Here is a 27,178-nt window from a genome sequence, read left to right as displayed (position 1 = left end):
CAGCCAGGTTGTCCCGTCACTGCTGGGCAGGCTTCGTGCGCCCTGCTCTGGGAGGTTCACCGGATCATCAGCGAAGGTGTGTTGGGGGCCTGGGTCAGTGCGGGGTGACCTGCGGACAGGTCAGTGCAGGTCTCGGCGCAGCTTCCTGGGGGAGCCCTAATTAAATACCAAGCATGGGACCCAATCTCTAAAAGCAGGGAATTGGCTGATACTCACCAGTCCCTGGGAAAAGGCCCCCCCGGTGGAGGGATGAGAACGGAGCAGGGGATGGGGTGGGCCGCCAGGCCCTGCAGAGACCTGTCATGGTTGCTTAACTCCCCCCAGCCCCAGCTAACCCCTGTGGACAGTGAGCTGGGGGTTGTCATTTGCTGACTGGTGGCCTCAGCCCAGATCCTAGAGCACAGGCCCCCCGACGCGTTCACCCGCCTAGGCCCAGGAGTGAGTGGGTCATAGAGACTGGACTCCTTTCTCGGCCCCAGCCACGTCCGCGCTGGGGGCTTGACCTGGCACCAGCCATCAGTGGCCAGCCTCTAGGGTGGCTGCCCCGGTGCCGAGAGGCAGCGCCGCTCTTGCACCTGAGTGGGACAGGCCAGGGTGCAGCCCTGAGATGCCCCCTGCAGAGCCTGGCTTACCGCACCTCTGGTCTGTGCCGGGCTCTGAGCCTGACCAGCTCCCCCAGCGGCTGGAATTGGAGCCAGTCCCAGTGTACGCCAGGGGTTTGCTCTCGTCTGTAGTGAGGCCATCAGCCTCGGGAACCGGCCACCTGGATCTGTTGCTGGATAAACAGCCCCAGCCCTGCACAGCTCCCCTTCTCGGGGTCAGGTGAGCCCCACTCGCAAGCCAAAGGGGGAAGATCACCTCCTTTAACAGTGGCAGCGACTGGAGCAGACAGAATCCGCACCGGGCTGCGAGGGGAGAACACGGACTTGTTTCTAAATGTGCTCTGACGTGCTCCGGTTCCAGAGAGCAGAGCTGAAAATAGAGTCTCCTCCTCGCTCCTGGTGACAGATCTGCAGCTCCAATCCCTGCGGTAAGTGGCTGGGACATGCCGCTGTTCACAGCTGTGCTCCACACAGGGTAGCTGAATGGGACAGGGATGAGCAGCTCCTCCCCTCGGGGTAAGTCGTGTGCGGCCTCCGGATTCTGCCCTCAGCACTTAGCACTAGTGCAAAACCCACACGCCATGCACTGCACCCCGAGACAGCCCTCGTGGGAAAGCTGCGGCCGGCAGCAGCCCCGGGGCCAGTAGCCCTCAAAGCACTGCGGCCGTCAGGAGGAAAATGAAGACTTGCCGGAGGGCTGAGCTCACCATGTCCCGTCGAAGAGCCTGCCTGCTCTCGGTCTGGGGAAAGGCTGGCGGCTGGGAGCGGCTCCCGGGAGAGGACGCTGGCGGCTCTTCAGCCAGCAGGGGACTGGGAAGGATTTGGCAGGCAGGCGGTGGCAACCAAGAGCCTTTGTCAGCGCCAGGCCCGCACAGCGCAGAGCCTGGGGTGCTGGCCCCAAACTCAGCCTGTCACTCGCGGGCTTCAGTCAGATTTGGGGCGGGGAGCAGGGGCTGCGAACGGGGACAGCTGGTGGCTCCGATCTGCCTCCGAGCGCACAGTCTGCCAGGCCCAGGGAGCGTGTCAGCCGTGCCACTTGCCAGTGCAAAGGGCGATGCTAATGTCCCTCCTCAGCCCTTGTCAGTGGGGCATCTGCTGAGTGAAAGCAGAGCAAGGATGCCCGGCTGCGTCCCCCCTGCACGCCTGTCTGCACTGTTCTCTCCAGCCACTTCCCTCCGGCCGCAAGCGGGGCCCGCTCCTGCGCACGCTGGAAAGGGCCTCGTCTCCAGGACTTTGGAATCGGTCAGGTCCGGGCTCGGCTCTGGGATCCGCCCCCTTCATGGGTCTCAGCGCTCGGGCTACAGCCCAGGCTTAAACCGCTACAGAGCAGCGTCTCAGCCCCGCGCGCCTGAGAGCCAGCTGCAGGTCGCACGTCCGTGTAGACGCATCCTCTGGAGGAGCTGAATCTGGGGAGGGCGCAAAGTGCCGCCTCCGAGCCTCCTGACCTCTCCCTGCTCCTCAGAAGAGTGACGTTGTATGTGGCATTTACCCAAAACGTCCCCCCGTCTCCTGCTGAGCCCGTGTTTTACCTCTATCAAAACCCCTTGCAAGGCAGCAGCAGCCTGGGGGGATCAGTTCAGACCTGCCAGCCTTGGAGAGAGGCCTGCCTGTCCAGCCGGGCCAGGCGCAGGGGAGAAGGGTGCTCCTGGTGTGAGCTGGTGCTGGAGAGCAGCTCTGTTAGGTTAGTCTGAGACACGTCAAAACTCGCCTGGGCACTGAGCAGAGACGCCCCCAGCCCTGAGCCCGGCAGGCTGTAGGATCATGCAGGCGGATGTGGCCCACCCGTCACCCTCGCTGGCTTTTTAAAATGGCCACAGGCTGCTGCCAAATTCCCAGGGTTGCAATGGATGCGGGCGGCACTTGTCAAGCAGAGGAGATCTAAGGGTTTAAGAGCTGTGTGCGCAGGCCAGTGAGCAGCGCGGGGGCGTGGCAGGCTTTGGCTGGTGTCACGCAGGCTGGCGCAGGAAGGTCTCTCTGGAGGGTAAATCTCGGGGGCCCTGCTCAGTTTTTACTCTCTCGACTCGCCCCGTTCACAGGCGATTCCCCGGGTGTCGGTGGTGAAACCGGAGTGCAGGTAGCTCAGGAACTGGAGTTGCACAGCGGTCGCTGTGCCTGCCACGGGCAAGCACCAGCCGTGGGCCCTCTGGCTCTGCAAGGGAACCACTGGGGGACCAGGGCCCTGTGGATCCTCTGGCATGGCCTCAGAGCCAGTTCCAGTGTGCTGGGGCTGGGGCAAGCCCAGGGCTCTGGCAGTGCCGGTTTGGCAGGATAGTAGCCGTCTGTTCCTTCCTGCGGGGAGAGTCCATGGGGTTAGTCAGTGCTGTGCGTCCCGCTGGGAGAACAGAACCTCCCCCTGGCAGGCACTGGCCACTGCGACCCTCTGCTGGGGAATACGACGCGTCTGGTTCCTGTGGCCTGGCCGAGGCCACGCAACCATTGTTCTCATTCCTCCCTCCTCCTGGCAGCCGTCCCTGCTGCTGGCGCTGCCAGGAACACCTGGTGATCCGTGGCAGGCTTGCACGAGTGCCCAGCAAGCCTCAGCTAAGCCTGCAGGGCAGCCGCTGCCCCGCTGGACAGTCGGCCACTGTAAGGCTGTCCATTCATGTGCAGCAAGTGCTCCGTGTGCGTGAGGGGAAGAAAGGGGTCTAGGAACCCTTGGGCAACCTCTCCCTGGAAGGAGCAGCCGGCATTGCAGGACAGCCAGTGTCTGTAGAATCTGGCAGCAGACGCAGTGAGCAGCAGGAGCTGTACCGGGAGCTTGTGCTCAAAATACCCTGCTAAGACAGCCCTGTTCTGTAACCCACAGCGGTACGTATCCCCTGCGTACAGAGCATGCATGCACACACACACAGTGTGTGGGGGGTGTTTGCATGGGGGCATTGCAGACCAGCCCCAGAGCTGCTGTCCGTGGAGCAGTGCTGACGTAGCATTGCTGAGCAACTGGCCTGGGAGTCTAAAACTGACTTTATTTTTTCTTAGCTTTGGCAAAATCATATTCAGCCGTTCCTGAGATCCCCAGTGGGACACACGTGATGCTCTTCACCAGCGACGATGCTCTTCAGATAGTTTGTGTGGGGCGCCAGTGCTTGGATAAACCAAGCTTCAGACTGGCCATGGATGGACGAAGGCTGTGGTTCTGCAAACAGACCCTTCGCCTGGCTGAGGTCGGGACTTGGCATCGCGATCAGTCCTGGCTGGATTGCACAAGTTCCCAACACCCAGTCGTACCCAAGGAGCAGAGGCCATGATCGAGAATACGGGCATGAAGGTCCCCGCTGTTCTCATACATTCGGGGCAGCTGCATCTCCTCTGTCTCTGGTACATCCGCCCACTCTGGAGATGGTCGTTATCTGGGTGGTCTTTGACATTTTCTGCATTTAATATGTTTGGTGCTTTTCACTCTTCTGTGTACTTAGCTGCAGAGAGGAGAGGCTCTCCTGTTGCCTTGCCGTGTTCCTGTCCGTCTGTCTCGGTGTTTATACCACACTCGTGACGATAGTGCTTGAGTGCAGGGGGTAAAGCTCCTGCCTGGAGGGGGAAGGAATCTCTGGGTGGAAATCAGCCTTCCCCAGAGAGCCCAGCGATCACCGTTATATGCTCCTCCCGCCTGGCTGGCCAGCTCTGAGCTGGGCCTGCTGGGCGGCTTTCAGACTTTGAAAAGGACTAAGTGGAACCGTACGATGACTCGTGCCTGGAAAGACGCTTTGGATGTAGTCAGCTCTGGACTGCACTGTGGCCTGTGGAGCGCGCGGCTGAGGCTCGCTGTCCTGTGATCTTGCTGAGGGGAAGGTATGTGCCCTGAGGGCAGGCTGCTGTCACTAAAAGTACAGACAGTCCCTGTTCTAAGTTGGAAGCTTTTCCCACCCACTGCACTTCCCTGTGGGAGTTCAGCCCGCTCTTGTGAAAGTCAGAGCCTTCATCTTCGTGCAGACAAGAACTGATGCAGCCCAACCGAGGGATCAGTCCCATGCAAAGGAAATACCCAGCCTTGAAGACTCTGCAATGGAATCAACATGCCTTTTGCACTCAGCGCCGAGGGAGTCTTTGATCTGACGAGGCCATGGAGCCAGTAGGAAATCATAGGACCCTTTGCAAAAGCTGCCCGGAATTATTCACATTTGCCTTTGCAAAGGGGGCATGTTGCTCCCTCTTCTGCAGGGACCTGCAGCTGTCTGCACCTCCGCTGTGCTCCTGACTCTAGCCTGGAGGCCTAGGGGGTGGGTGTAGATTCCTCAGCAATTCCTGCTGAGCCTTGACGCAGGAGCCTGGAGTGCCCCCCGCGGCCCCGCTGGCTACGTGGGGAGCTTGTCTCAGCCGGCCCTGTGCTCCCAGTCCCCTCAGCTGCCAGGCAGACCCAGCATGTGCTGCGGCGTGTCCTGCAGCAGAGCGTGGGCAGGCCGCCAGCTCAGCAGGACTTCAGACCCGGCTGGTCTCCCACACACCCGCCCTTGACCACTCAACCTCCCCTCCCTCCCTCGCTTTCCCCTTGCTCGCTGCCCTGCCTGCACCGGGGCCCGGGGCCTTCTGGCCCCAGCTGCGCTGTGCGCTGTGCGTGTCGCTCTCCTGCCAGTCGTACACCGGTGACCGAGCCCAGCGGAGGGTCCGGGACGCGTCTGCTCGATGACGGAGATGCTTCAGTTTAATTGTCCCGTTCCCAGACTGGGCGTAGGGGGCCTGGCGGCCTCTCCTCCTCCAGGAGACCCGAGCAGGCATGCCATGCCAGAGGCTTGCGGCACAGCTGCTGTGCAGAGCAGGGGCTGTGGAGGAGATGCGCCCGGAGCCGTTTCAGGCTGGCGTCTCGGGCCCACGTGCTCAGAGTGGCAGGACTTGGAGCATCCCAGCTGGCTAAACCCTGGTGCACTGGGGTCAGTGACGCACCCCCGTGGCCAGGCCTGGCCCTGGCTCCATCACCGGGTGCTCACTTCTCTGGGAGTCTGGGAAGGTTTCCCGGGGCAGGGACTGTTCGTTGCCTCCCCCAGGAGGAGATGCTCATCACTGAACGCTCGGACATCGCACACCAGGCAGCTGCCTGCCGTGTCCTTGCCCCAGGCACTGGGCCCAGACACCGAGCGTGCCCGTGAGTGTGAGCAACTTGGAAAGCCCAGTCAGGGTCAGCACGTGGCTGCTGCGAGCACCTGGCCTGGAGAGCAGTGAGCCGGCCTCGCTTCTCTGGGCAGCCCCCTGGAGATGGCATCAGAGACGCCCGGCCTCGCTGAGCAGCTGCCAGCAGGGATCTGCTGTTCCAGCAGCAAAGGGTTTGTTCCAGCCGCTGTCCGAGCAGGACTCTCCCTTCGCTAGAGGAACAAACAGCCCGGGAGCTGCCGGTGTCCTGGGCAGTGTGTGTCAGCGCACAAGTTGTGACCCACGACGGCTGCGCTGCCAGGCACATCGGGGACGTGGTGGGTGACTTCATCTGTCAGCAAAGCAGCGCAGCCAGCCCGGCACCCTAAGGAGACGTGGTCCAGCAGCCTCACCGTGAGACCTGCCTGGAGCCTGGAGCCAAAAGAAGAAGCTACAGACAAAGTACAGATTTATCAGACCTGCGTATTTCCCGCCCTCTTACACGGGTCCGGAGCAAGGACGCGGCTTCAACAAGGCCTCGGAGGCTGGAGGCGTTTCACATGCGCTGCCAGAGGTGTCTCCTGGGTATATGGCGACTTCAGCAGTGATCGGGCTGTAGCACTGAGAACTGGCCGTCATGCACCACCCCCGGCTGGCCCTTTTTGGTCATGTTGCTCACCTCACGCTGGGCCCCGAGAACCAGACTTGGGGCCCGGCCACGGACTGGCGAGTAACCTGGCTGTGCCAGGCTCGTGATAACCCCGTGGAGCTCTTATATTGACGAGCTCCCGGAACAAGGCTGTTCAGAGTGGCCACGGCCCGTGGCTGTCCGAGCGTGGCGTCGCTGCTCGCCGTCCCGGCACACCGCCTTGCTGGGCAGCCCCCTCCGGCCCCTCTCCACACCACGCTGGTCCCCGTGGGGGCTCTCTGGCTGAGCAGCTGTTCAGCTTTCCTGCAGGATGCTGGGCAGTGGCCACAGGCCGCTGTCGATGGATGCCCGGCTGGTGACAGGTTCTGGCTGGAAGGGGGGCACATGTGAGATCAGACTCGCTGCAGCCTGCCTTTGAAGACTCGACCTTTGTCTGCCACTCACAATGGCACCGACACAGACTTGCTCTGAGGCAGGAGCCTGTAAGGCAGGGCAGGGCCCTCCGTCTGGTTACAGACAAACCTTGCCCTGCATCACTGCAGGGTCTCACGCCTTCTGCTGCCCCCTTGTCCTCTCTCAGCAGGCCCCACGTTGCAGATGCACCCTCCCCTGGGGGAGGGCTAGGCCCAGTTCTCTCGGTAGCCCTTGAATGCGCTTTGCCCGCTGCAGCTGGGCCAGGCCAGAGGAGCCAGGGCCAGGCTGGGCTGGGGGCTGTGAGCTGTGAGTGGGAAGGTGGTCCAGGGCTGGGCAGGACGAAGGTGCTCTGCTTGTCTTTGCTGTGGTGCTGGCCCGTGAGCTATCCCAGGGCGGAAATCGGGTCTGGGCAGCTGCGGAGATGTTCCCAGCTGTGCCATCCGCAGACGGCTGCGCCTGTCGCCTGGCCCTGGACACAGCACCCGGACAGCTGCATGGAGCATCCCCCAGGGTGACTTCCTATGGCTCGAGGTGAAATCATCGCACAGGCAATACCAGCGCAGCCTTCCCATGGGTGTGTTCTGTCCTGCCTGGGCTGGGGGCCATTTGCTCCCCTAGCCAGCCCAGTCTGACACGACCAGCAAGGTGCTGGGTGATCCTGTGGGGCGCTTTGTGCTGGACGCCGCCACCGGGAGCTGGTTTTTGGCCACCCACACTTCTCCAGGGGGCCGCTGGCATAGGGAGGCATCCTCTTGCCATGGCTGTTGGTGCTGCCCTTGTCTGGAGAAGCCTTCGGGGGAGATGGATTTATAAGCGGCAATACGAAATTTGTCTTATGGTCTGTCCCTTTCCTAATGGTTCCCACACTCTGGTAGCTTTTGTGACTGCTGCTGCACCTCGAGTGGGTGTTCAGAGAACTGTCCGCAGCGACTCCGAGGTCTTTTTCTTGAGCGCTAACAGCTAATTGAGACCCCAGCATTTCACATGTGCGGTTGGGATTGTGTTTTCCAGTGTGCATTACTTTGCATTCACCAACACTGAGTTTCACCTGCCTTTTTGTTGCCAGTCACCCAGATTTGTGAGACCCCTTTGTAACTCCTCGTGGCCCCAGGGCTATGGAGAACAGGCTCCTGCCAGCTCTGGTCTGGGGTGAGGGAGGGGGAGAGGTAAAATGAAGCTCCTGCCGGGGCTGGCGGGGAGGGAAGAGCAAGCCCCTGGCAGGGCAGAGAAAGAAGAGCGAGCTTCTCCTCCCAGGGCCGGGGGCACAGATCAGAATTTTTGCACACGCCCCCGGGCATGGTCCTTTTCTCTGCAAGTAAACATCAACTTTCACCATTGGGAAACTGCTGCTGAGCTGATGCACGATGGCTGTGGAGGACACGCAGCAGAACAGAGTGAATCTGGGCTCTCCTTTCTCCCAGATTTTTCTTTTCTTCGGTCCCATTTCCTCCTCAGCTTCTCTGTGACCTGTGCCGCGGGGCTGCCTGCTGCTGTGGGAACGGGGGCCTGGGCTGCGTGGCGCACGGCGTGTGCGGCACCCAGAACTCCAGGGCGTGAGGCTGGAAGAGTTGGCCTGATGGAGGCGCTGTGCAGTGTGCAGCAGCAAAGTGACCTGCTGCCAGCTGGGAGGGAACAGACAGGCGGAGAGGAACAGAGTGTCTAGACAGTCCTTGCACCCTCGTGCTGCTGGTTACAGGGCAGTCGACACGCACGTCCTCCTTCTTCCTCTCCTGTGATGCCCTGTTGCAGGGATTCTGAGCTGTGCGGTGAATAGCGTTGCGGTTGAGAAGCCGTTCACTCATCCCCGTTAATGTAATAGCGTACGTGGTGCATTGACATCAGGGTGCTCTCTGCGTACCCTTTGTGTGGCAGCAATACAGAGTTACGTGCTGGGAGCGTGAATCCTGGAAAATCAATGCAAAGAAGTTTATAAAAGCCAGAGCACTCAGCCCAGTTGTGATAGGATTGCATTAAGTGCCGCCATGCACTGTCATCGGATTACCAGCGCTTAGAATACTGTGTCCAGTTTTGGGCCCCCCACTACAAAAAAGATGTGGACAATTTGGAGAGAGTGCAGCGGAGGGCAACCAAAATGATTAGGGGGCTGGAGCACAGGACTTATGAGGAGAGGCTGAGGGAACTGGGCTTGTTTAGTCTGCAAAAGAGAAGAGTGAGGGGGGATTTGATAGCGGCTTTTAACTACCTGAAAGGGGGTTCTAGGGAGGATGGGGCTAGGCTGTTCTCGGTGGTGGCAGATGACAGAACAAGGAGCAACGGTCTCAAGTTGCAGGGGGGAGGTCTAGGTTGGACATTAGGAAAAAGTTTTTTACTAGGAGGGTGGTGAAGCATTGGAATGGGTTACCTAGGGAGGTGGTGGAATCTCCATCCTTAGAGGTTTTTAAGCTGCGGCTTGACAAAGCCCTGGTTGGGATGATATAGCTGAGGTTAGTCCTGCTTTGAGCAGGGGGTTGGACTAGATGACCTCCTGAGGTCCCTTCCAACTCTAATATTCTATGATTCTATGATTCTATGACAGACAGGGCCTCTTAGCAGGCCAGTGAAATAGGGGGTTTGGCGCACAGCTCCCCACCCTCTCCCTTATCCCCAGTACTGTGAGAGCGAGAACTCTCACCCTGCTGCTCCAAAAGACACAGGCCCTTATTAACAACGAATCGCTGTCAGCTGTTAGCAGAATAGAGCCTGTGACACACAGATGAGCAGTTCTGACTCCATCCAGCAGAGGGCAGTCATGCCCCTATGCACTGGCCCTTTCCCTATAGCAAAGGTTTTCGGAGTGGGGAGTATATTCGGGGGGGGGGGGCAGGAGAAGCTTTGGGAGGAAAATAACGTACTGGGCACGTTTTACTCTCAGCCACGACTAACTAGCAAAGCCGATTCCTGCAGACATCGCCGTAGAGCTCTGCTTACATCACAGCGAGATTTCTCACAGGTTGGTCAGGGCATAAAGAGCAGATTTCCTGGATGCGTCCTACAGTTGTTACCTCTGCGCTGCTGCTGCTGCTGCTCTGTCTTCAGAGCTGGGCGTCTGCCCAGCAGCCACCGCTCTCTGGCCGCCCACCTCCGACGGCAGCACAGAAGTAAGGGTGGCAGTGTCACACCCCCGACAATAGGCTCGTGATCCCCTTTTGGTCGGATCTCCAGTGCGAGACACGCTGTGTACTTGTCTATGGCGTTACTCTGTGTATGTGAATGGCTCTGTTACAATCAGTGCCTGGCTGCGTTTAGTGTTTAGGGAGAGGTGCATGTTGGTTTTTTAATCGGTAGCGGAGGGAGGGATATTACTATGGACACAGAGGAGGGGTCAGATAAGTGTGAGAACCGCTGCCGTATTTGCGGTACATTAACCCTTTGCTCTCTTGTCATGTTTTTCCCTGGCTCCCGTTGCAACTGAGCGCACACGTCAGGAGGGCAGTAGATAGCCCAAAACACCTACCATGGATTGGCTGAATGCTGACGTCCTCACTGTGGCCAAAGTCTCTTTGGTGCATGGCCATTTCCCTGCACTGCGTGGGTAGTTGCCCCCCCCCCCCCTCCATTTCCTGCCATTGCTTTTCTTGTTGGAGTGATGGGCCCCAGGCACGTCTGTTCTCGTGCATTATCACATTCTGGGTAGAGTGCCCCGGCCAGGGCTGAGCTGCGGTAGCCACATGATGAGCTCAGCCTTTCCTGGCAATGTTTCGGCTCTGGGCCCCACGGAGAGAAGCCCCGGCAGTTCACTGTATCAGGTGCTGACGCCGTGGGAGAATGGGCTGGGATTTCCTGGGTTAGATAAGCCGGGCAGCTGTAGCTGAGACACGGCCGCACAGGCTGCCATTGTGTCTGCGCTTCTCAGCCCCAGAAGGAAAATCAGCCGTTAGCAATAAGAGGCAACTTTTTTAAAAAAGCCGCCTCCTCCTGGTGAAAGAAACGAGGGTCTGTCCCCCTGCAGGGCCGAGCGCAGCCCAATCCCTGAGAGGGGCGAGCGCTTCTCAGGTTGCACACGCCCAGCCCGCCCTGCCCCACCCCACAGCCCTTGGAGCTGGGAGGTTCCAGTCCCTGGGGCTCAGCTCTCCCTGCGTTTGCATCCCAAACTCTCCTTCCCCTGTTCTTGGCTCTGGCAGAGAAGGGGCTAGAGGAACTGATAGAAAGGAGAGATTCTCAGAGGCTTTGGGGCCTGATCCCGCGTGGCACAGAGTCCATCCTGGGAGGAGAGGGAGTGGGGTGGCTGGCACCTTCTGGGTGCAGCCATGAAGAGTTGCCACCTCTAACTCTGTAACCTTGCTCCTGTGGCCCTCCGCCTGGGCCTGCCGTAGTCAGAAGCAACCACGCACTGTCTATGTACAGGGCAGCCCCGCTCCAACACTTTGGATCCTGGAGCCGGCCTGGAAAACACTGGCTTTCGCCCACATTAGTTAACACACGCTCTTCCCAGCCCTGAATTTCCCCCAAATCCTGTGTCCTGAAATGTCCGGCCCGTCCTGGAACAATCAGAGGGATGTTAAGGGGCATTGCCTCTTTAAGGAGCCGTATCCCACAGTTTGCTACTTTAACTGGAGTTACCAAACCGTTCGGTTTAAACACAGCCCTGGGTTGGGTAGATTAAAAATAAAACACGTGTGTTAACAGAAGAGGAGAGGCCGTAAAGTGAGCTCAGTACAAAGATGGAGCTAGGAATGGTACCAGCAAATACAAGGGAAAACACGCGTCCGAAGGTCTAAAACTTCATCTAGCGGGTCTGGTTCAAGGCTTAGACGGCCTTTCTCCCCACCCTCTCCCAGCACGATGGTGACTGAGCCTCTCCGTGGTCAGGATCTCTCCGGGGCCCAAAGAGGGAAGGTGGGTTCTCCCTCCTTTCCTTTATATATAGTCCAGTGAGTCTGGCAGTGGGTCCGCGGCAGACTGCTCCCCAAGGTAAAGTTCATTCTGGAGGTGAGGCAGGCGACGTGGCGTGGGGCGGTGAGGAGGCTCATTCTTCCCCCGGCTGGGTTTGCTGAAATGCAGATTGTTCTGTCCCCTGCGCTCTCCTCCCTGCTGCCGAGAGGCCCTTGTTCACTACTTATATGGAGACGAAGATGCACCCCATTCCTCTGTGTGGGCTAGGCCTGTTTAACCGCGCTGTCTGGTTGGAAGATAACGTCTCACACACACAGGGAAGCGGTAACGTTTCTCACACTGTCGCTGCACACCTTTCACCAGGGCAGTACCCACCAGCGAGTGATACCGCACAAAGCATGTTTTGTGCAGAGATCGTTACCAGGGGGCCGAGGGTGTGAATGCAGCGGGGCTTTCCGTCGCCGTGGATAAGGCCCTTGGCAAGCAAAAGCAACTCACTTTAGGTGACATGTTTTACTGAGTCCTCAGCCCAGCTGGGCCCTTCCGTGTGTCTGAGTGTCCCCTTTCCATGCAGCAGGCGTGATCTCTGCTATGTAAGGCCGACGCTGTGGCAATCCAAGTGCCTTATTCAGAGCTCCTACGCGGGCAGTGCGAAGCCAGCCAAGTGCAACGCAGCAGTGACTGGAAGGCCCATCTCCAGGGCAGCGTCTGCTTGTCCGCTGGGAATGGAGGGAGGAGGGGAAGGTGTTTGTCAGGAGCCGAGGAGGGTGGAAGTGGATGTTGTTAAAGGGGCCATGGCTGCCTGCAGCTGGATAGCAAAGCAGGGCTGAGGAGGTTGCCCCAACCTGCCCACCGGACGGCAGGGAGGTTTGTGGGCCGGCAGCGCCTTCTCTAGGAGGGCAGAGGAGATGATCACAGGGTCCCCGGTCACTGGAGACGGCCCAGAGAGCAGCGTTCACAATGATGAGGGGATGCGCCTCCCACTCTGATCCGCAATGCCTCCCCGCTCTCCGTGGCGCCCCACCACTTCGCCCTTTGTCCTGGCCAGGGGACGTGGACTCCGGGTGTATTTCTCTCTCCCTGTTTTGTTCCTGAGAGTCCTTACAGCCCGTGGTCCTGCTGCCCACACGGATCGCAGGAGCTGAGCCCTACACCCAGCCAGGTGGCAAATGATCCTTGGGCAGGGGAGCTCCACGGGACAGGAGAGCAGCATCCTCCTTCCTCAGCTGCTGTGCCTGCCTCCCAATGGGGAGGGTTTGGCCAGGGGACACCCTTGTCCAGGCCCTGCCCCGCCGCAGCACCCGCCCGCCCCCACAGACAGACCCTGCCCATGGCTGCGCTGTCCCTGTGGGGACGGGGAATCCCCAGAACAGCCCGTCCCGGTGTGTTTAGGGGGTTGGGGGCTCAGGTCTGACTGTTGTTGAATGACAGCTCCGCTTGACCAAGCAGATCACACGAGGGTGTCTTTTCAGCACCTCTGCAACGGCAGCAGCGCTTCGGCTGCACGTACACTGAGTGCAGAGGGAAATGCAGACCCGCCTCTTGTCTGTCCCACAGCAGCTGTGTGAGTACGTTATCCCTTCAGTGCATCCCAGGCCAGGCCAGGCCAGGACAGCTGGGGACCTCAGCGAGCGCTTTGGCGTCCTTACGTCTGTGCCAGTCCGCCTTCTGGCAACTTCTCAGCCTGGGTGGGGAGCTGGGGGTGTGGGACGAGGGCAGGGCTGGGCTAGGGGAACCCTGAGCTGTCTCCTAGAGAACTGGCACTCTCCGCATTCGTGTCGCAGGCGCCGTCTGCAGCGTCTGCCGAGCACAGTTGATCCCTTGTGGCATTCGTCTCGCCGTGAGGCGTAGCCCTTGCCCACCCCCGGGCTGTTCTAGTGACCGGTTCGTGGTTATTACTCCAGTTTTACAGATGGGAAAACCGAAGCGCAGTGAGATGCTGCCCCTCGAGGTTTTACAGCCCCAGGTAGGGGTGCGCCCCTGAGTGAATTAACCTGCCCAGGTCACAGTCACTGGCCAAGCCAGTCTTGGCACTCAGGCATTCGCTGCTCCAGGGCCTGAGTGCAGCCCCGAGGGAGGACACGCCTCCCCCAGAGTGTAACCAGGCCCGCTCCCTGTGTAGAAAACAAAAGGCACCTTTATTCCGAAGGCAGGAACCGTACAGATCACAGATCACTTCCAGAGGGGTAGCTGTGTTAGTCTGTACACAGCCAAAACAACCAGACTGCTGTGGCATTTAAAGACGAACACATTTCTGCCTACAAAAATGAAATGTGTTAGTCTGTAAAGTGCCACAGAACTCTCGTCGTCGTTCCCCTGCAAGGCTCCCTGCAATCTTTGCTGCTTGCCCTCAGGGACCCAGATCCACACTGCTGGAGGCTGCTCGCCCATCACATCGCTGCTTGCTTCCCATTGCGTGCTGCGCAGAACTGGCAGTGCCAGGAACACTTGGCTTCGGAGGACAAGCATCAGCCCATTTGCATCTAAAAAGCAACTAATGGTGGTGTTTAGCTTCTAAAGTGAAAACTAACCCACCTGGCCGTGGGGCATGGCAGGACGCTTGTTCATACAGAGCTCAGAGGCGCTGATAAAGGTACTAGTGCTGATGTGATAGAGTTAGATGTCCGTGAGGCATTTGACTTGGTACTACATAACTCTGATTTTTTTAAAAAATGGTATAAAATTAACATGGCACATATTAATTGGATTTAAAATTGGCTAACTGATAGGTCTCAAAATGTAATTCTCAACTGGGAATCATCGAGTGAGTGTGTTCCAGGGGGGCCATGCCGGGATTGATTCTTGGCCCTGTGTTATATAACATCTTTATCAATGACCTGGAAAAAACAAAATCATCACTGATAAAGTTTGCAGGTGACACACAAATTGAGGAGTGGTAAATAATACAGAGGACAGGTCACTGATACAGAGCGATCTCGCTCACTTGGTTAACTGGGTGCAAATAAACACTGTGTGTTTTCATACAGCTAAATGTAAATGCATACATCTGGGATCCAGGAATGTGGGACTCTGTCCTGGGACACAGGGACTCTGGAACAGTTTTGGAAGGCGGGATAGATAATGAGTTGAACATGAGCTCCCAAAGCAACACCGGCCAAAATAGCTACTGCGATGCTGGGATGCGTAAATGGGAGTAGAGAGGTTATTTTACCTCCATATTTAGCACTGGGGCCACTGCTGCTGGAATCCTGTGTCCAGGTCTGGGGTTCGCAGTTCAAGAATGGTGTTGACAAATTGGGGAGAGTTCAGAGAAGAACCAAAGAACGATGAAAGGGTGCGAAGACATGACTGATGACGATAGACTCCATCTATTTAGCTTAGCAAAGAGAAGGTTGGGGGTGACTTGATGACAGCCCAGAAGTACCTACACGGGGAACAAATATTTGATAAAGGGTTCTTCAGTCCAGCAGAGACAGGTCTAACACGATGCAGTGGCTGGAAAGTGAAGCTAGGCAAATTCAGACTGGACATGAGGTGTACGTTTTGAACGGGGAGGGTGATTAACCATTGGGACAACTTATCTATCAGGGGTTGTGGCGGATTCTCCATCGCTGACAATTGGGTATTTTTCCAGAAGCTCTGCTCCAGGAATGACGTGGGGGACATTCTCTGCCCTGTGCTCTGCGGGAGGTCAGACTAGATGAGCGCACTGGTCCCTTCTGGCCTTGGACTAGATTAATCTGTTAAAGGCACAGCGCGTCCCTATTTGCAGCAAGTAGTGTATCTCTTGTGACCTGAGCGATGATTGTCCCGCGGCCCTTGTCGTCCCTTTCTGGCAAACCCAAGACAGTCGGGGGAGTCCGGGTGCACCGGAGATGCAGATCTGGGCTCTGTTGTTTCCAAGTAAGGAAGGGGGTTGTGTGTGTGGGGGGGTGTGAGCGACGTCTGTAATCACATACAATATACGGAAATATCCATTTTCACCATTGAGAATATTTTTGGTGATTGAACAAGAAGATATTTTAAACCGTATTATTACCGCTCTGCTTTTAAACCGTGCTGTGTGCCGTGTGCAATCAAGATTGCCAGGCAGCGATCGCGTGATTATTTCTGAGGCAGACAGCTGGGCTGGGGGACTGTCATCTGAGTTGGCCTGGCGGCAGCACAAACCATTAAAGGAAACATTAACAGAAACCAGGCCAGTGAATTGTGTGCGCAGCGCTAAGCCAGCAGGGGAATTTTGTATCCAGCCTTCCTGGGTTTTGTGTTTTGAATGCTTGGAAGTGCTGTTCTCCAGATGTTTCCTAGCACATGGAGGCTCTGTTTATAAACAGCGCCTTGGAGCAGAGGCTCTCTGCAAAGGGCTGCAGAGTCGTTAACAACAAGTGAAAACCATGGCCCTGGTTTGTTTGGTGTCAAGCCCCCCGGGCTGCACGCTTGGCCTGGCTTTGTGGGGAGCAGTTTTCCTCTTTTACAAGGGATCATGGAGGCGAATGAAGCTGGGCCATGATCAGGCTTAAAGTTTAGTGAAGGTTTGAACGTCTCCCTCTCCACAGAGCAGCTTCCTGCTGCGTGTCAGCCGGGAGCTAGCCGGGCTGCCGAGGTCTGCCGAGAGCGGGAGCAGGAGCAGTGGCAGGGCAGGACGTCTCCGACAGGACGTGCACGGCTTTGTTAGCGCCACAGCGAGCGCTGGGGAGGCCCACGGACAGCACGCACGGCCCAGCCAGCAGAGTAGTGCACAGTCTCAGCCGTCACTCTCCCCTCACTATCGCTGTACCAAAGTCCACGTCTGTCTGTCTGTCTGTCCTCGGGGGGCCTGGCCAACGGGGGGAGTTTGGGGCAAGAATTTCCAGCTGTCGCTGGTCCCGCCCGCCCGCCCCGCCCCGTGTTGCAGAGTGCTGATGGCTCTGGCACTGTAGCCCTACACACACCCGCGGGGTGGAAAGCCTGAGGCTGCCCCAGCTCCAGGGAGACTCCCTTTGATTTCAGCGCTCTTGGCTCACACCCGGCGGGCAGAGGGGACTTGTCTGCATTCGGCTGAAGGCAGGGTGTGACTCTGAAGCGGAAGAGCTGTTCCGGGTAACACCACGTGTGACAAGGCCTTGGTGTGGCTGAGACGTGGGCGTGTGCTTAGGTGCTAGGGGTTGGCAGCTGCCTGCACATGCCTGGCCCCCCTCGTCTGTCCCCAAGGAGGGGTGTGAACAAATGCCTGCACTAGGTATTAAAGCATCATCGAGCCGGCCATGCCCTGAGCCCCACCTCGCTCCCGTCAGAGCGCCCCCTTCCCGGCTCCTGGCAGGGCCAATGCCCCGAGCTGCACAAAACACCGTTACTGCACCGGGCGCCTTCCCTGCATTCCCCCCTGGCGTTTGCCTGCTGCTCGCCGAGGGCAGCTTGCCTCGGACCGGGAACGCACTTCAGGGCCTGTCTGCGCTGCCTGGGCCAGGCTGTGGGACGCTGGGGTTCCCAGGCCCCCAGAAGTTCTCACTCTTCGTTTAGGTTGGCCTGTGCTTACCCCTGAACACCCGCGTCTCGTGGGCGCGCTGTGATGGGGTTGGGATCAAACTGCAAGCGCCACGGTGTGAAGTCCTGCGGGCAGCAGCCCCTGGGGTCAGCGCACGGGCAGAGCACTGCGGTGTTACCCCCAGGGGAGGAGGACCCGGAGCGGGAGGTGCTGCCCAGCAGGCTGCACTCCAGGACTGGTGGCTGCTGGCCGTTGAAGCAGTCGTCTCGCTAGTGGGCTGCTGCGGGCGCTGCCCTGGGCCCGTAGCTCCTTGGCCTGCGCCGCTCGCTTGCTGGGTACTTCCAGTTCTGCCTGCGTGTGGGGCCATGTTTCCTGCAGCCTGACCACATGGGGGGAGGGTAGTGGCGAGTGCGGTGGGATGGCTGGCCGCACAGTGCACACGCTGCTGCCCTCGGCAGGTCTGGGTTCCCCTCCCTGACGCCCCCAGGCGCCCCGTGCAGAGGAGCCGGGCTTCCGGCAGTCTGCTCCTCCCCCAGCGCGTGCAGGATCGCAGCCTCCTTGGGCGAGGCCTGGGGTCCCTGGCTGAATGCACGGTGGAGCCGCCCACGCTGTGCTCTGTATGTTCCTGACGGTGCCTGGAAAGGCCGCCTCTTGGACCCCTGGGAGTGAGTCAGTGGGGAACTTTCCGCCCAGACGCTGCAGCCCTTTGGGCGGCAGAGGGAGGGGGATTTCTGCTGCAGATTCTCAGAGGCTCATGCGCAAATGGCGGGCGTTGGGAAGTGAGTCGTGTTTTCTGCACCGAGGAGCCGTGGCTACAGCAGTGCAGCTGAATGTACCCCGTGAGAACGGACGGCGGGGAAGGCGGGGATGAGGCTAGGGTGGTCTAAGCGCGGCTGTTTTACCAGTGCTCGTGCACCCTGCTTAGAGGACAGTGATCTGCTGCTTGCGTCTTTCACCCAGCCTGGTTTGCTCTAAAGAAAAGTGAACTCTTCCGCCCCCATGATCTCATCTGCCCACTTCTCAATGGGGCGCTCCCTGCGCCTGGGTCCCCTCTTCCCACGTCTAGACAGGGAGACCTGAACTGCCGCAGTTGACGGAGGCGTGGTCTGGCAGAGCGTTCAGTGACGGCGAGACGACAGACCATGCCAAAGCCTCTGTTGTTGGCTGGATTCAAACAGCCCCTGAAAGGTTAAAAGCTGCCCATGCTAGTCCCAGGTCCCTCCGCTATCTACTCCCTTCCCCAGCTGCTTTAGGGTTTGTTCCCTGTTGAACTCTCCCCTCCCCTCCCCCTGTACTATACATCGCAGGTAACTGTACAAGGGAAAGCAAAGTTTCCGCATCCAGGTTTGGCTCAGGACTGAAACAAAAGCTGTTTATCCACAAGCAGCAGGGGGTGGTTCGTGTCTCATTTCTGCGCCTGCATTTACCTGGGTTGGTGAGTGCACAACACGCCACTGGGGAATGCTGCTGTTCTCAGCCTGATTTAGTCACTTCAAATGAAGACGCGTTTCTCCCTGATCAAGGCCTGGCCTGCGCTTGTGAGAGGCACTGTCGAGGGACGAGCGGTGCGCTGAGCTGCGGCTGTGTCCGTGTTCCTGTTACGGCAGTTATTCCAGGGGTTATAAACCAGCTCTTCGACAGTCTGGGCTGTAACTCGGCTGCCGCAGGCTCTGCATGTTTCTTTACAATAAAAACGTGGAACAGCTGGTCAGTCCTGTCATTTCGGAGGTGCCACCTTCCCTTTCCCCTCTGTGTGTCTGTCTCTGTCCCTTCCTCGGCTCTGCCCACGGGGTCTTTTTTTTTTTTTTTCCTTGTGGTGGAAGATGATTATTTTTTATTCTGATTCTTGAGCACCGAGAAGCGAGGTTGGATGATGTAAGACGTAGAGATGGGCTGGAGCCACACCCCTGATCCGGGTGCCCTGAGCGTTGAGGACGTGGGGCTCTGGAACCAACCTTTGGGCTCGGGTCCATATCTACCAGGGGCTGAACCAGAACCTCAGCTCCGAGCAAGCCCTGCATGTTGTGGATGCTTGATTCTGTCTCTAATTCCATGTGGTTTTGTTATTTTCCTTTAAGTGCTGCATAGACGGGGCCGTGCTGTCGCACAGCTGCTGTTTGCTTGTTTCGTTAGCACTCACAGACAGCCTGCCGTCACCGGGGCCTGCATTGTCCTCCCAGAGACAGTTCTGTTTTAGCCGCAGTGACTGGTTTACCTCTTCCTCGCACTTCGGATTGCATTGCTCATCCCGACTGCCCTGCGAGCCTTCATCAGCGCTTCCATGCTTCATGCTCCGAAATCCCAGGCCAGGGTTGTGGGTAGAGCTGGTCAGAAAGTGGAGTTTTCCTTTCATGGGACGTGCCACGTTTCAGAATCACTTTCACTTCCAAAGCGGAAGGAAAGGCCAAAGTATCGGAAATATTCACACACCAAATTCCCAGCTTGCAAGTTGGAAATGGCTGTGTGGAGCGAGCTGCCATTTCACTTGCCAGGAGACGGCTCGGTGTTTGGAACTGACGTCCGCCTGCCGAGTCTCCTGCTCGGAATCTGAAAAGCCTGGTCCAAATTGGCCTTTTCCGTGAAGCCGCGTTTCCAGCCAGGAGAACGTTGCCTGCGATGAATGTCGGGTCACTCTGGCCTGGGGCGCGGCTCCCCTGCGACACCGCAGCTCTGCTGTGCTGGGCGCCAGGCGGCTCTACGCTGACACCCCTCCTGCACGGGGCGTGGGAGGGATCTGGGGGATGAGGCAGGTGGCACATGGCTGTCGCATTTCCTCAGTCGCAGGCGGAGCAGGGCCTTTGCGTTCCCAAAGCCATTTGAACTGGGGGCTCGGGTGAGAGCCCGGCCGGGAGGGCAGCTGAGCTGTGGTGCAGGCCGTGCCCATGAGATGGTGAAGAGGAAAAGCTAGCAGTTGCTCTGTGTTCAAAATCTCCTGGGCAGCATCTGCCCTGTCTTGCAGGGCTGGGAACCGTCACCTGCCCCTCCAGGCAGGGCCCAGTCCTGCAGCACCCAGGGCCCTGAACGGGCTGCAGGAACCTGCGTGGGGAGGAGAGAGTGGAGACAAGCGGCTCCGTGGCATTGCCAGCTGCTCGACCTGCGTCTGCCTTTGGCTGCTGGTTCAACAGGAAACCAGAGGCCAGTTTGGACCAGGGAGGGTCAGGACCCAGTGGAACAGCTCCCCTGGGGTGCACTCCCCAGCACACGGAGACCGGTGTCTTTCCGAAAGATGCGCTGTATCTCAGCCGTTAGCGGCAGGGCTGGATGCAGGGATCTCTGGGTGGAGCCTCTGGCTCGGGCGGTGCAGGAGGTCAGACTGAACGGGCCCCTCTGGAGCCTGGGGACTCCACTGCGCTGCTTCCCCCAGCCAGGGGTGCTGTGTAAGGCGGCAGAGTGATCAGTGGGTTGGAAGTGGCCTAGCAGAGGAATTCCAACCCGGCAGATTCTGGGGGAGCGCTGCATGGGTAACGGCAACGGGCCAGATTCAGTCCTGGTGTAAGTAGGAACAACCCAGCTGGGAGGCACTCACTTGCCCCAGGGCTGAGCAGGGCCCATGTGTATTATTGGGACTCTCAGCGGTGTCAGAGTCCGTCCGGCTGGTTCTTCACTTGAACCTTTGTGCCCATCGTGGGGGTTGGAAAAGTAACTTGTCAGTGCCATGCCTGTCAGTCCCGCTGTCTGTCTCTGTCCAGCGGGCTGGGGCTGCAGACACTGCCGGGGATGTTTGTCTGAGTGAATAAAATGTTCCCTTTGGAATTGTCTTTATGAAACATGTCTACTGTTCTTAGGGGCAGGGGGGCTATGGGTGGCTTGTTTTAAAAAGCCTGTTTTTACAAAACCCTGAAGATCTGATATGTAAGCCCAGAGATAGACAGGTCACAGCTGGCTGAGTGTGAGTGTCCTGGGGCCAGATGGGTCTGGCTGAGTGTGAGTGTCCTGGGGCCAGATGGGGCCAGATGGAGCCATTAGGTGCTGGCTCTCAGCCCTGTGCTCTGACCACCTCCTAGATGAACAATGGGCCTGATTCTGCCCTGTCTTGCAGCTTGCACAGTCATTTGCACCCGTGCACAAGGGGCTGTCAACGCTCTCGCTCGGACTGGTCCGTGGAGGATTATTGAAGTGGTCCACGTAGGGAGGCGCAGTGTCCGAGCAGCACACAGGCAGGAACTTGTCGCCTTGTAACACACTGCCACATAGTTGCTGGTCTGTGCGCTCGAACCCATCCAGCCACGCTTTGTCCCACAAACCTGTGGTTCCTTTTGGCTGTGATGACAAGTTTGAGGTGATACGGGTGACTGTGCTGAGATAATATACCAAGGCAGTGCCTTAGTCCTGCATAACATCCTGATAAAACATAGCACTAGCCGCAGCTCAGTGCAGCCCGTATTAAGGGATTAAAGACGCGGATGAGCTCTGCATGGGTCGGAGGTTTCTGATATTAGAGGGCTCTGTAACTGATCAGAAAAAGGCTTACTGTGATTCCATGGCAGGAAGTTGAGGCCAGATAAATTCAAACTACAAATAACAAGATGCGCATTTAAAGCCGTGTGAGGGTAATTAACCCGCGGCACAATTGACCAAGCGTGGTGGTGGAGTCTCCGTCATTTGCCGGTTTTATATGAAGACAGGCTGTCTTCCCAAAAGACTTGCTCTAGTTTAGCCAGACATAATGGGCTTGATACAGAAATTACTGGGTGAGGTTTTTCTGACCTGTTATGCAGGAGGTCAGAGTAAATGACCGGGCTGTTATAAAGAGGATGGTGAGCTATGGTTCTCCATGTCCCCTGAGGGCAGGACAAGAAGAATGGGCTTAATCTGCTGCAAGGGTGATTTAGGGTAGATAATAGGGATGCTAACGCTAGGGGTGATTAAGATCTGGACTAGACTTCCAAGGGCAGTTGTGGACTCCCCATCACTGGAGGTTTTTAAGAACAGGCTGGACAAAGCCCTGTCAGGACTGGTCTAGGAGGTGTACAGGGGGCTGGATTGGATGACTTCTTGAGGTTCCTTCCAGCCCTACATTCCCAGAATTGCCACTGGTCTGAAAATCTCAGACTCTCTGTGGCAGGTGTTCGCTCCGGCTTGCGTTCCTTGTGCACCCAGAACACCTGGAGTCCAGAGGAGCGTGGGATTGCAAGGAGCAGGTCCTGGGCATGGAGCTTTATCTCTGTCCTGCAGGTGGTGACGCCGAGGGTGAGCGCGTGTCCCCCGGGCACAGAGTGCGTTATTGTAACTGATGGAGGTAGCATTTCTTGCTAGGCTTCTGCTCAGATCACATCCTGGAGCCATCTGCCCTGTGGTCTGTAACACACCCGTGTTGTGCTTTTTTCCCTTCTCCAGGCACGTGTTCTGGCAGTTCCGCCGAGAGAACCCCCAGACCAAGGTGGGGGAGCCCCCTCCTGACGGCCTGCCCGGCTTTAACAGCGGGGTCATGCTGCTGAACCTGGAAGCCATGCGCCAGTCCCAGCTCTACAACAAGTTGCTGGAGCCCGACGTGGTGCAGCAGCTCACAGAGAAGTACCACTTCAAGGGCCACCTGGGGGACCAGGACTTCTTCACCATGATTGGGATGGAGCACCCCACGCTGTTCCACGTGCTGGACTGCACTTGGAACCGGCAGCTCTGCTCCTGGTGGAGGGACCACGGGTACAGCGACGTGTTCGAGCAGTACTTCAAGTGCGAGGGCCAAGTCAAAATCTACCATGGGAACTGCAACACGCCCATCCCCGAGGACTAGGCCGCCATCACTGCCCGCGCCCCGCTGGGCAGCGCTGCCTTTTCGGTGAAACAGCCGCGGGTGCCTGCTGGGGAAGCAGCTAGCGCAGTGTGTGCACCACACGCCCGCCCCATGCGGCTGTCCGAGGACCTTCCACGGCCTCGAACCTCACGCATCAGGGAGGAAGTGCAGTCTAGTGGTTAGACCAGGACACCTGGGTTCTGCCCTCAGCTCACACACTGACCTGCCATATGAGCTTGGGCAAGGCTTGTCACTCCTCCATGCCAGTTTCCCTTTATGTAAAACGGGGCCAACACTATTTACCCTCCTCGCGCCATGCGCTGAGGCTGAATTAGTTGGCGCTAGAGACCGGGGTGAAAGCCCGTGTATACATGCGAGGTGCGCCGATTCAGTGCAGTGCCGCTCAACGCTGCCTGCCCTCATGTCCTGGGCATGCCGCCCTGCAGGGGAGGGAGAGCGCCTCATTGGGCACTGACAATGTCTAATGATTACACAGCCTGCGTGAGCATTGCATTGTTATTACAGCCTACAAAAGGACCATTTCTCAGTGACCTAGTTCTGTGTCCAATGCAGGCCGTCAGCATCCTTCTAAAGAGGTGACGGCATCTCCAGGCTGGCCTCATTTAAAATAAAAGCCAAGAGAGGTTTTTAAAGACTGATTTGTATGGATGAAATTACAAAGTGCTTTAACACTGGGTTACTCCTGGACCAAAATTGAATTCCAAATGAACGTTAAAGCCGTCCCTGGCTTCTTCCTAGTGATAAACGCTTTACTGCCTCTCTCATCTTAGAAACAAGCAGGGTGTGTGGACAAATAGGGTTGTTTTTAATAGCTTTTCCTTTAACCATTTGTTCTAGAATAAAGCTGCCAATGTAAAAGACACTTTGTCAGTTTTCCACAGGCGTCCTGGGTGAAAAGGTTTTATAAGAATCTGTTTCCTTCTGACTGATAAAGTAGTTGACGTGTGTGTTGGGTAAATGAAAAAAATGGCGTCTTACATAGCATCCCCACTATGTTTAACCACATGAGAGTCAAGTCTCTAATAAAATGTATTCACAGCAGTTATTATCCCTGTGTGTGTGTGTGTGTGTGTGTGTTTGCGTGCGGGTGATTATAAATGACAGAGCTATGAGCCTCGTTAGACCATTGTCCTTTCTTGGGAACAGCGAGATGCTTTTGAACACGTCACGCCTGCGGCAATCAAGCCATCCTGGCGGCGTGCCGTCCGACTGCCTGGTACAGGAACACCAAGCACGCGGGGGCCCGGCCCGTCTCGCCCAGATTTCTCCAGGGGTGCAGCTAACCCAGTGTCCTGTCTCTGCTTCAGCTGAAGGTGCAAGAGACTCCTAGTGGGATCCCCTGCCCCTGCGGAAATCTCTTCCTCGTGGGAGGTGCACAGTGACGGTTTGAGCGGTGCGACACGAAGCTGTAATTGGGAAGTGAGGGTCTTGCTGCCCATAGCTGTGGTGTGAATGTGCGCCTGCTCTTTAGCGGAGTACGTGTTTTACCCTGCCGTTCCCGGAGCGTACAAAGCGCTGCAGAGAAATGGGTCTCAGTCCCTAGTACAGCTGATGTGGTCCTGAACACCTCCCCGTATGCTTGAAAGGGGGGGTGTATCCGCACGTGGCTTTAATCCTGTGGCACCGTTAGCCACTGCCCAAGCTCACTTCCTGCCATGCAGTCAAAGCCTGGCCAGCCCCCCACGAGCTGTCCCAGAGCCAGGCTGCGTGGCACAGCGGGCAGGGGTGCAGATTTCTCTTGGGATCTCAACACCGTCTACGTTCCATGTGCTGCAGCACCGTGACAATTGCACCAGCCCTAGGGCCTGCTGCACGAAGGCCAGGCTGTACTGTCTAGCGCAGGGGGCGGCCACCATCCAAGCAACGCTGCCCCATTTGCTCCTACGTGACACCTGGCTGGCCACAGCGTGGGCGGGTGCCGTGACGCACGGGGCTGAGGCCAGCCGGCAGACGACACGCACAGCACCAGCGCCGGTTCCCCAGGACACGCCGGTGGGGAAGCGTGCACAGCACCAGAGGCCGGCATGCACGGGGATCCTCAGGCCTTTCCCCATGGCGAGCCAGGCACGAATGGGCTCAGGAGACGCTCCAGGCTGATGCGTCACTTTGGCAGGGAAAGGCTGGGGTCGAACAGAGCGCTGGGCTTTGCAACGTTTCTGATGGACACCTGCCCAGGGCCGTCCCATAGCCCGGCGAGCGTGTCCCTTCGCACTGAGTAATGGGGCCAGGCGGGAGGAGGGTGGGGCTGACGGCCAGATGACGGCACGGGGCAGCAGAGACACGTCATGCCTAGGCCTATGCTCCCGGCGAACGTCAGCCTCTCTGCACACATGTTTCTAGGCCCCGTGGGCTGACAAAGCACATGGAACTGTGACCCAGCATGACTCCCGCGAGCCTGCGCCCCAGCGCCGTGGGCCGCTACCACCCCAGTCACCTAGGGTGGGTTACGCCTGAGCCCTGCTACACAGCTGGAGGCGGCTGCTGCTACACACACACACACACACACACACACACACCCCATTGCTGCCATCCCTGCCTGAGTGCCTGGCTTTACTGGTGCTGGAGCCAGCACCGCCCTCCCCCGCCCCCACCTCGTGCTGCCAGGTGCCACTGCGTCCCAGGGGGTTCAGGTGCCAAGGCGAGATGAGGTGAACAGAGGCCTGGTCGCAGGACGGCGCCGTCCCTGTCCCGCACTGTCCGCTCGCCCACGCAGCTCGGCAGATGGCTGGGTGCTGAGGGGCCTGTCCCAGTCACCAAGCACCATGGCAGTGAGCGCCTGCCCTGTGGCGTGCCTGGGCATGTGTCCTGTGGGGCTAGCAGCCACACCTGCAGCGTCGGGTCACAGGGTGCCCGGGGCCTAGGGAGCGAGGGGGGGGGTTAGGCAGAGAGTCCTGGGTCAGCTGGGGGTGAGCACATGGGGACACATGGGGGGGGTGCCATTGCTTGGCCAGAAGAGGGTTAGTGGTGCCTGCACAAGGAGCGGTTTGGGGTGTGCAGGAGAGGAACCCCGCCAGGTGAGGGCCCAGGCCACGGGTTAGGCCGCGCGCCCTGGGCGAGGTCAGGGTGGCGCTGGTGGTGGGGTTAACGTAAGGGGCACCGGAGGCAGGTTTACCTTGAGAGAAGGGGGGCTGAGGGTGGTGCAGGAGGTGGGGGTTCAGGTGAGGGGATGGTTCAGGGAAGGTGGGGTCAGGGTGGCCCAGGAGGCAGGGTTAGAGTGAGGGGAGGCTGTCCCAGGTGGAGGGGGGTCAGAGTGGCATAGTCAACCTGTGGAACTCCTTGCCTGAGGACGTTGTGAAGGCCAAGACTATAACAGGTTCACAAAAGGACTAGCTAAGTTCGTGGAGGCCAGGTCCAGCAATGGCTGCTAGCCAAGATGGGCTGGGAATGGGCGCCAAGGGGTGGCGCACTTGATGCCCTGTTCTGGTCATTCCCTCTGAAGCACCCGCCGCTGTCGGGTGACAGGAGCCTGGGCTGGCTGGACCATTGGTCTGACCCACTCACGGCCCCATCTCTGACTGGGAGCCCAGCCCGCCCCATTTGCTTTATGAGCCAAGGGCAGCGTTTCAAGGCCAATGGCTAAGGCCGCAGGCGCACAAGCCAGCACCACACGGCTGCACTCACTCGCAGAGGCACTGCTGCGAAGGGCTGTTCGGTGCTGGCTGCATTTGCGCCGGGTCCTGCGCGCTGACACACTGGGCCGTGCCAGGGACAAGCCAGCTCAAGTGGTTCAGGTCCAGTGAGCCTGCGTCTACACTGCAAAGTAATAGGCCTGGACAACACCACCCCCCCCCCCCCGGGTCCCAGCGTGACACAGGCTTGGATCCTCCACCCCGTGGGTGCTGGGCCCCTCTGTCCAAGCCCTGGTTAGCGCAGGTTGTATGTAGACAGCCGGGCAGGGGTAGGCGTGCGCCTGAGTGCAAGCCCTGGGTTTACGTGGCAGTGTAGCCGTACCGCTAGGGAGCGGGTAACGGCTGGATACCTCCTCACTCGCAGGCGTGGTCCCTGCCGTACTTCGGAGCCCGGCGCTCAGGACGGGCTGGCTTTGAACAGCTGCGTTCGGCCGCAGATGGGCTGAAGCTGGCAGGAACCCCAGCTGCAAGCGGGCTGTGCTGATATCTGCGCTGCGCGGCCGGGGACGGTCGCCAGGGCTGCGTTCAGCAGCACACGCTCAGGGGAGCCCGCGCCCTTTGCTGCTGCTCATCGCATTGAGCCTGGCCATTCCCAGGAGCCAAGCGCCGCAGCGGGACAAGCCAGCTCCGATCCAGCCGCACTGGCCGGAGAACGGGCAGGTGCCACCAATGGAAAACACCGCATCAAAGCCGAGCGGCTGTGCCACAGGCATGCACGCCCCGTGCCACCAGGCAGCCGTGGGCTGAGAGTCAGCGCCCAGCCCGGTGCGTGCGCCTTACCAAAGGGACTGGTGCGTGGGGGTTTGCACA

The 27,178-nt window shown here is 58.5% G+C and overlaps 1 protein-coding gene across 4 annotated transcripts in view; it reads left to right on the top strand.

Moving 5' to 3' along the window:
• Window positions 1–23,787, top strand: part of XXYLT1 (xyloside xylosyltransferase 1) — a 68,357-nt gene extending 44,570 nt beyond the window's left edge. For 3 of the 4 annotated variants that reach the window (XM_067542828.1, XM_067542826.1, XM_067542829.1), the window contains exon 4: window positions 22,322–23,787. In XM_067542828.1, the coding sequence (XP_067398929.1) occupies window positions 22,322–22,718 (397 nt within the window). In that variant the 3' untranslated portion in view covers window positions 22,719–23,787. Of the gene's footprint in view, window positions 1–8,181; window positions 8,528–22,321 lie in introns of those variants that run through there. The other variant, XM_067542827.1, reaches the window with a different exon arrangement.
• Window positions 23,788–27,178: the final 3,391 nt, after the last annotated feature.

This window comes from Emydura macquarii, unplaced genomic scaffold, assembly GCF_026122565.2.
Source record: "Emydura macquarii macquarii isolate MOO-44397 ecotype Brisbane River unplaced genomic scaffold, CSIRO-AGI_Emac_v2 contig_729, whole genome shotgun sequence".
In the NCBI taxonomy this organism is placed as follows: domain Eukaryota; kingdom Metazoa; phylum Chordata; order Testudines; family Chelidae; genus Emydura; species Emydura macquarii.
The sequence above is the reverse complement of the archived record's forward strand: the minus strand, read 5'-3'. Positions and strand labels throughout refer to the sequence as shown.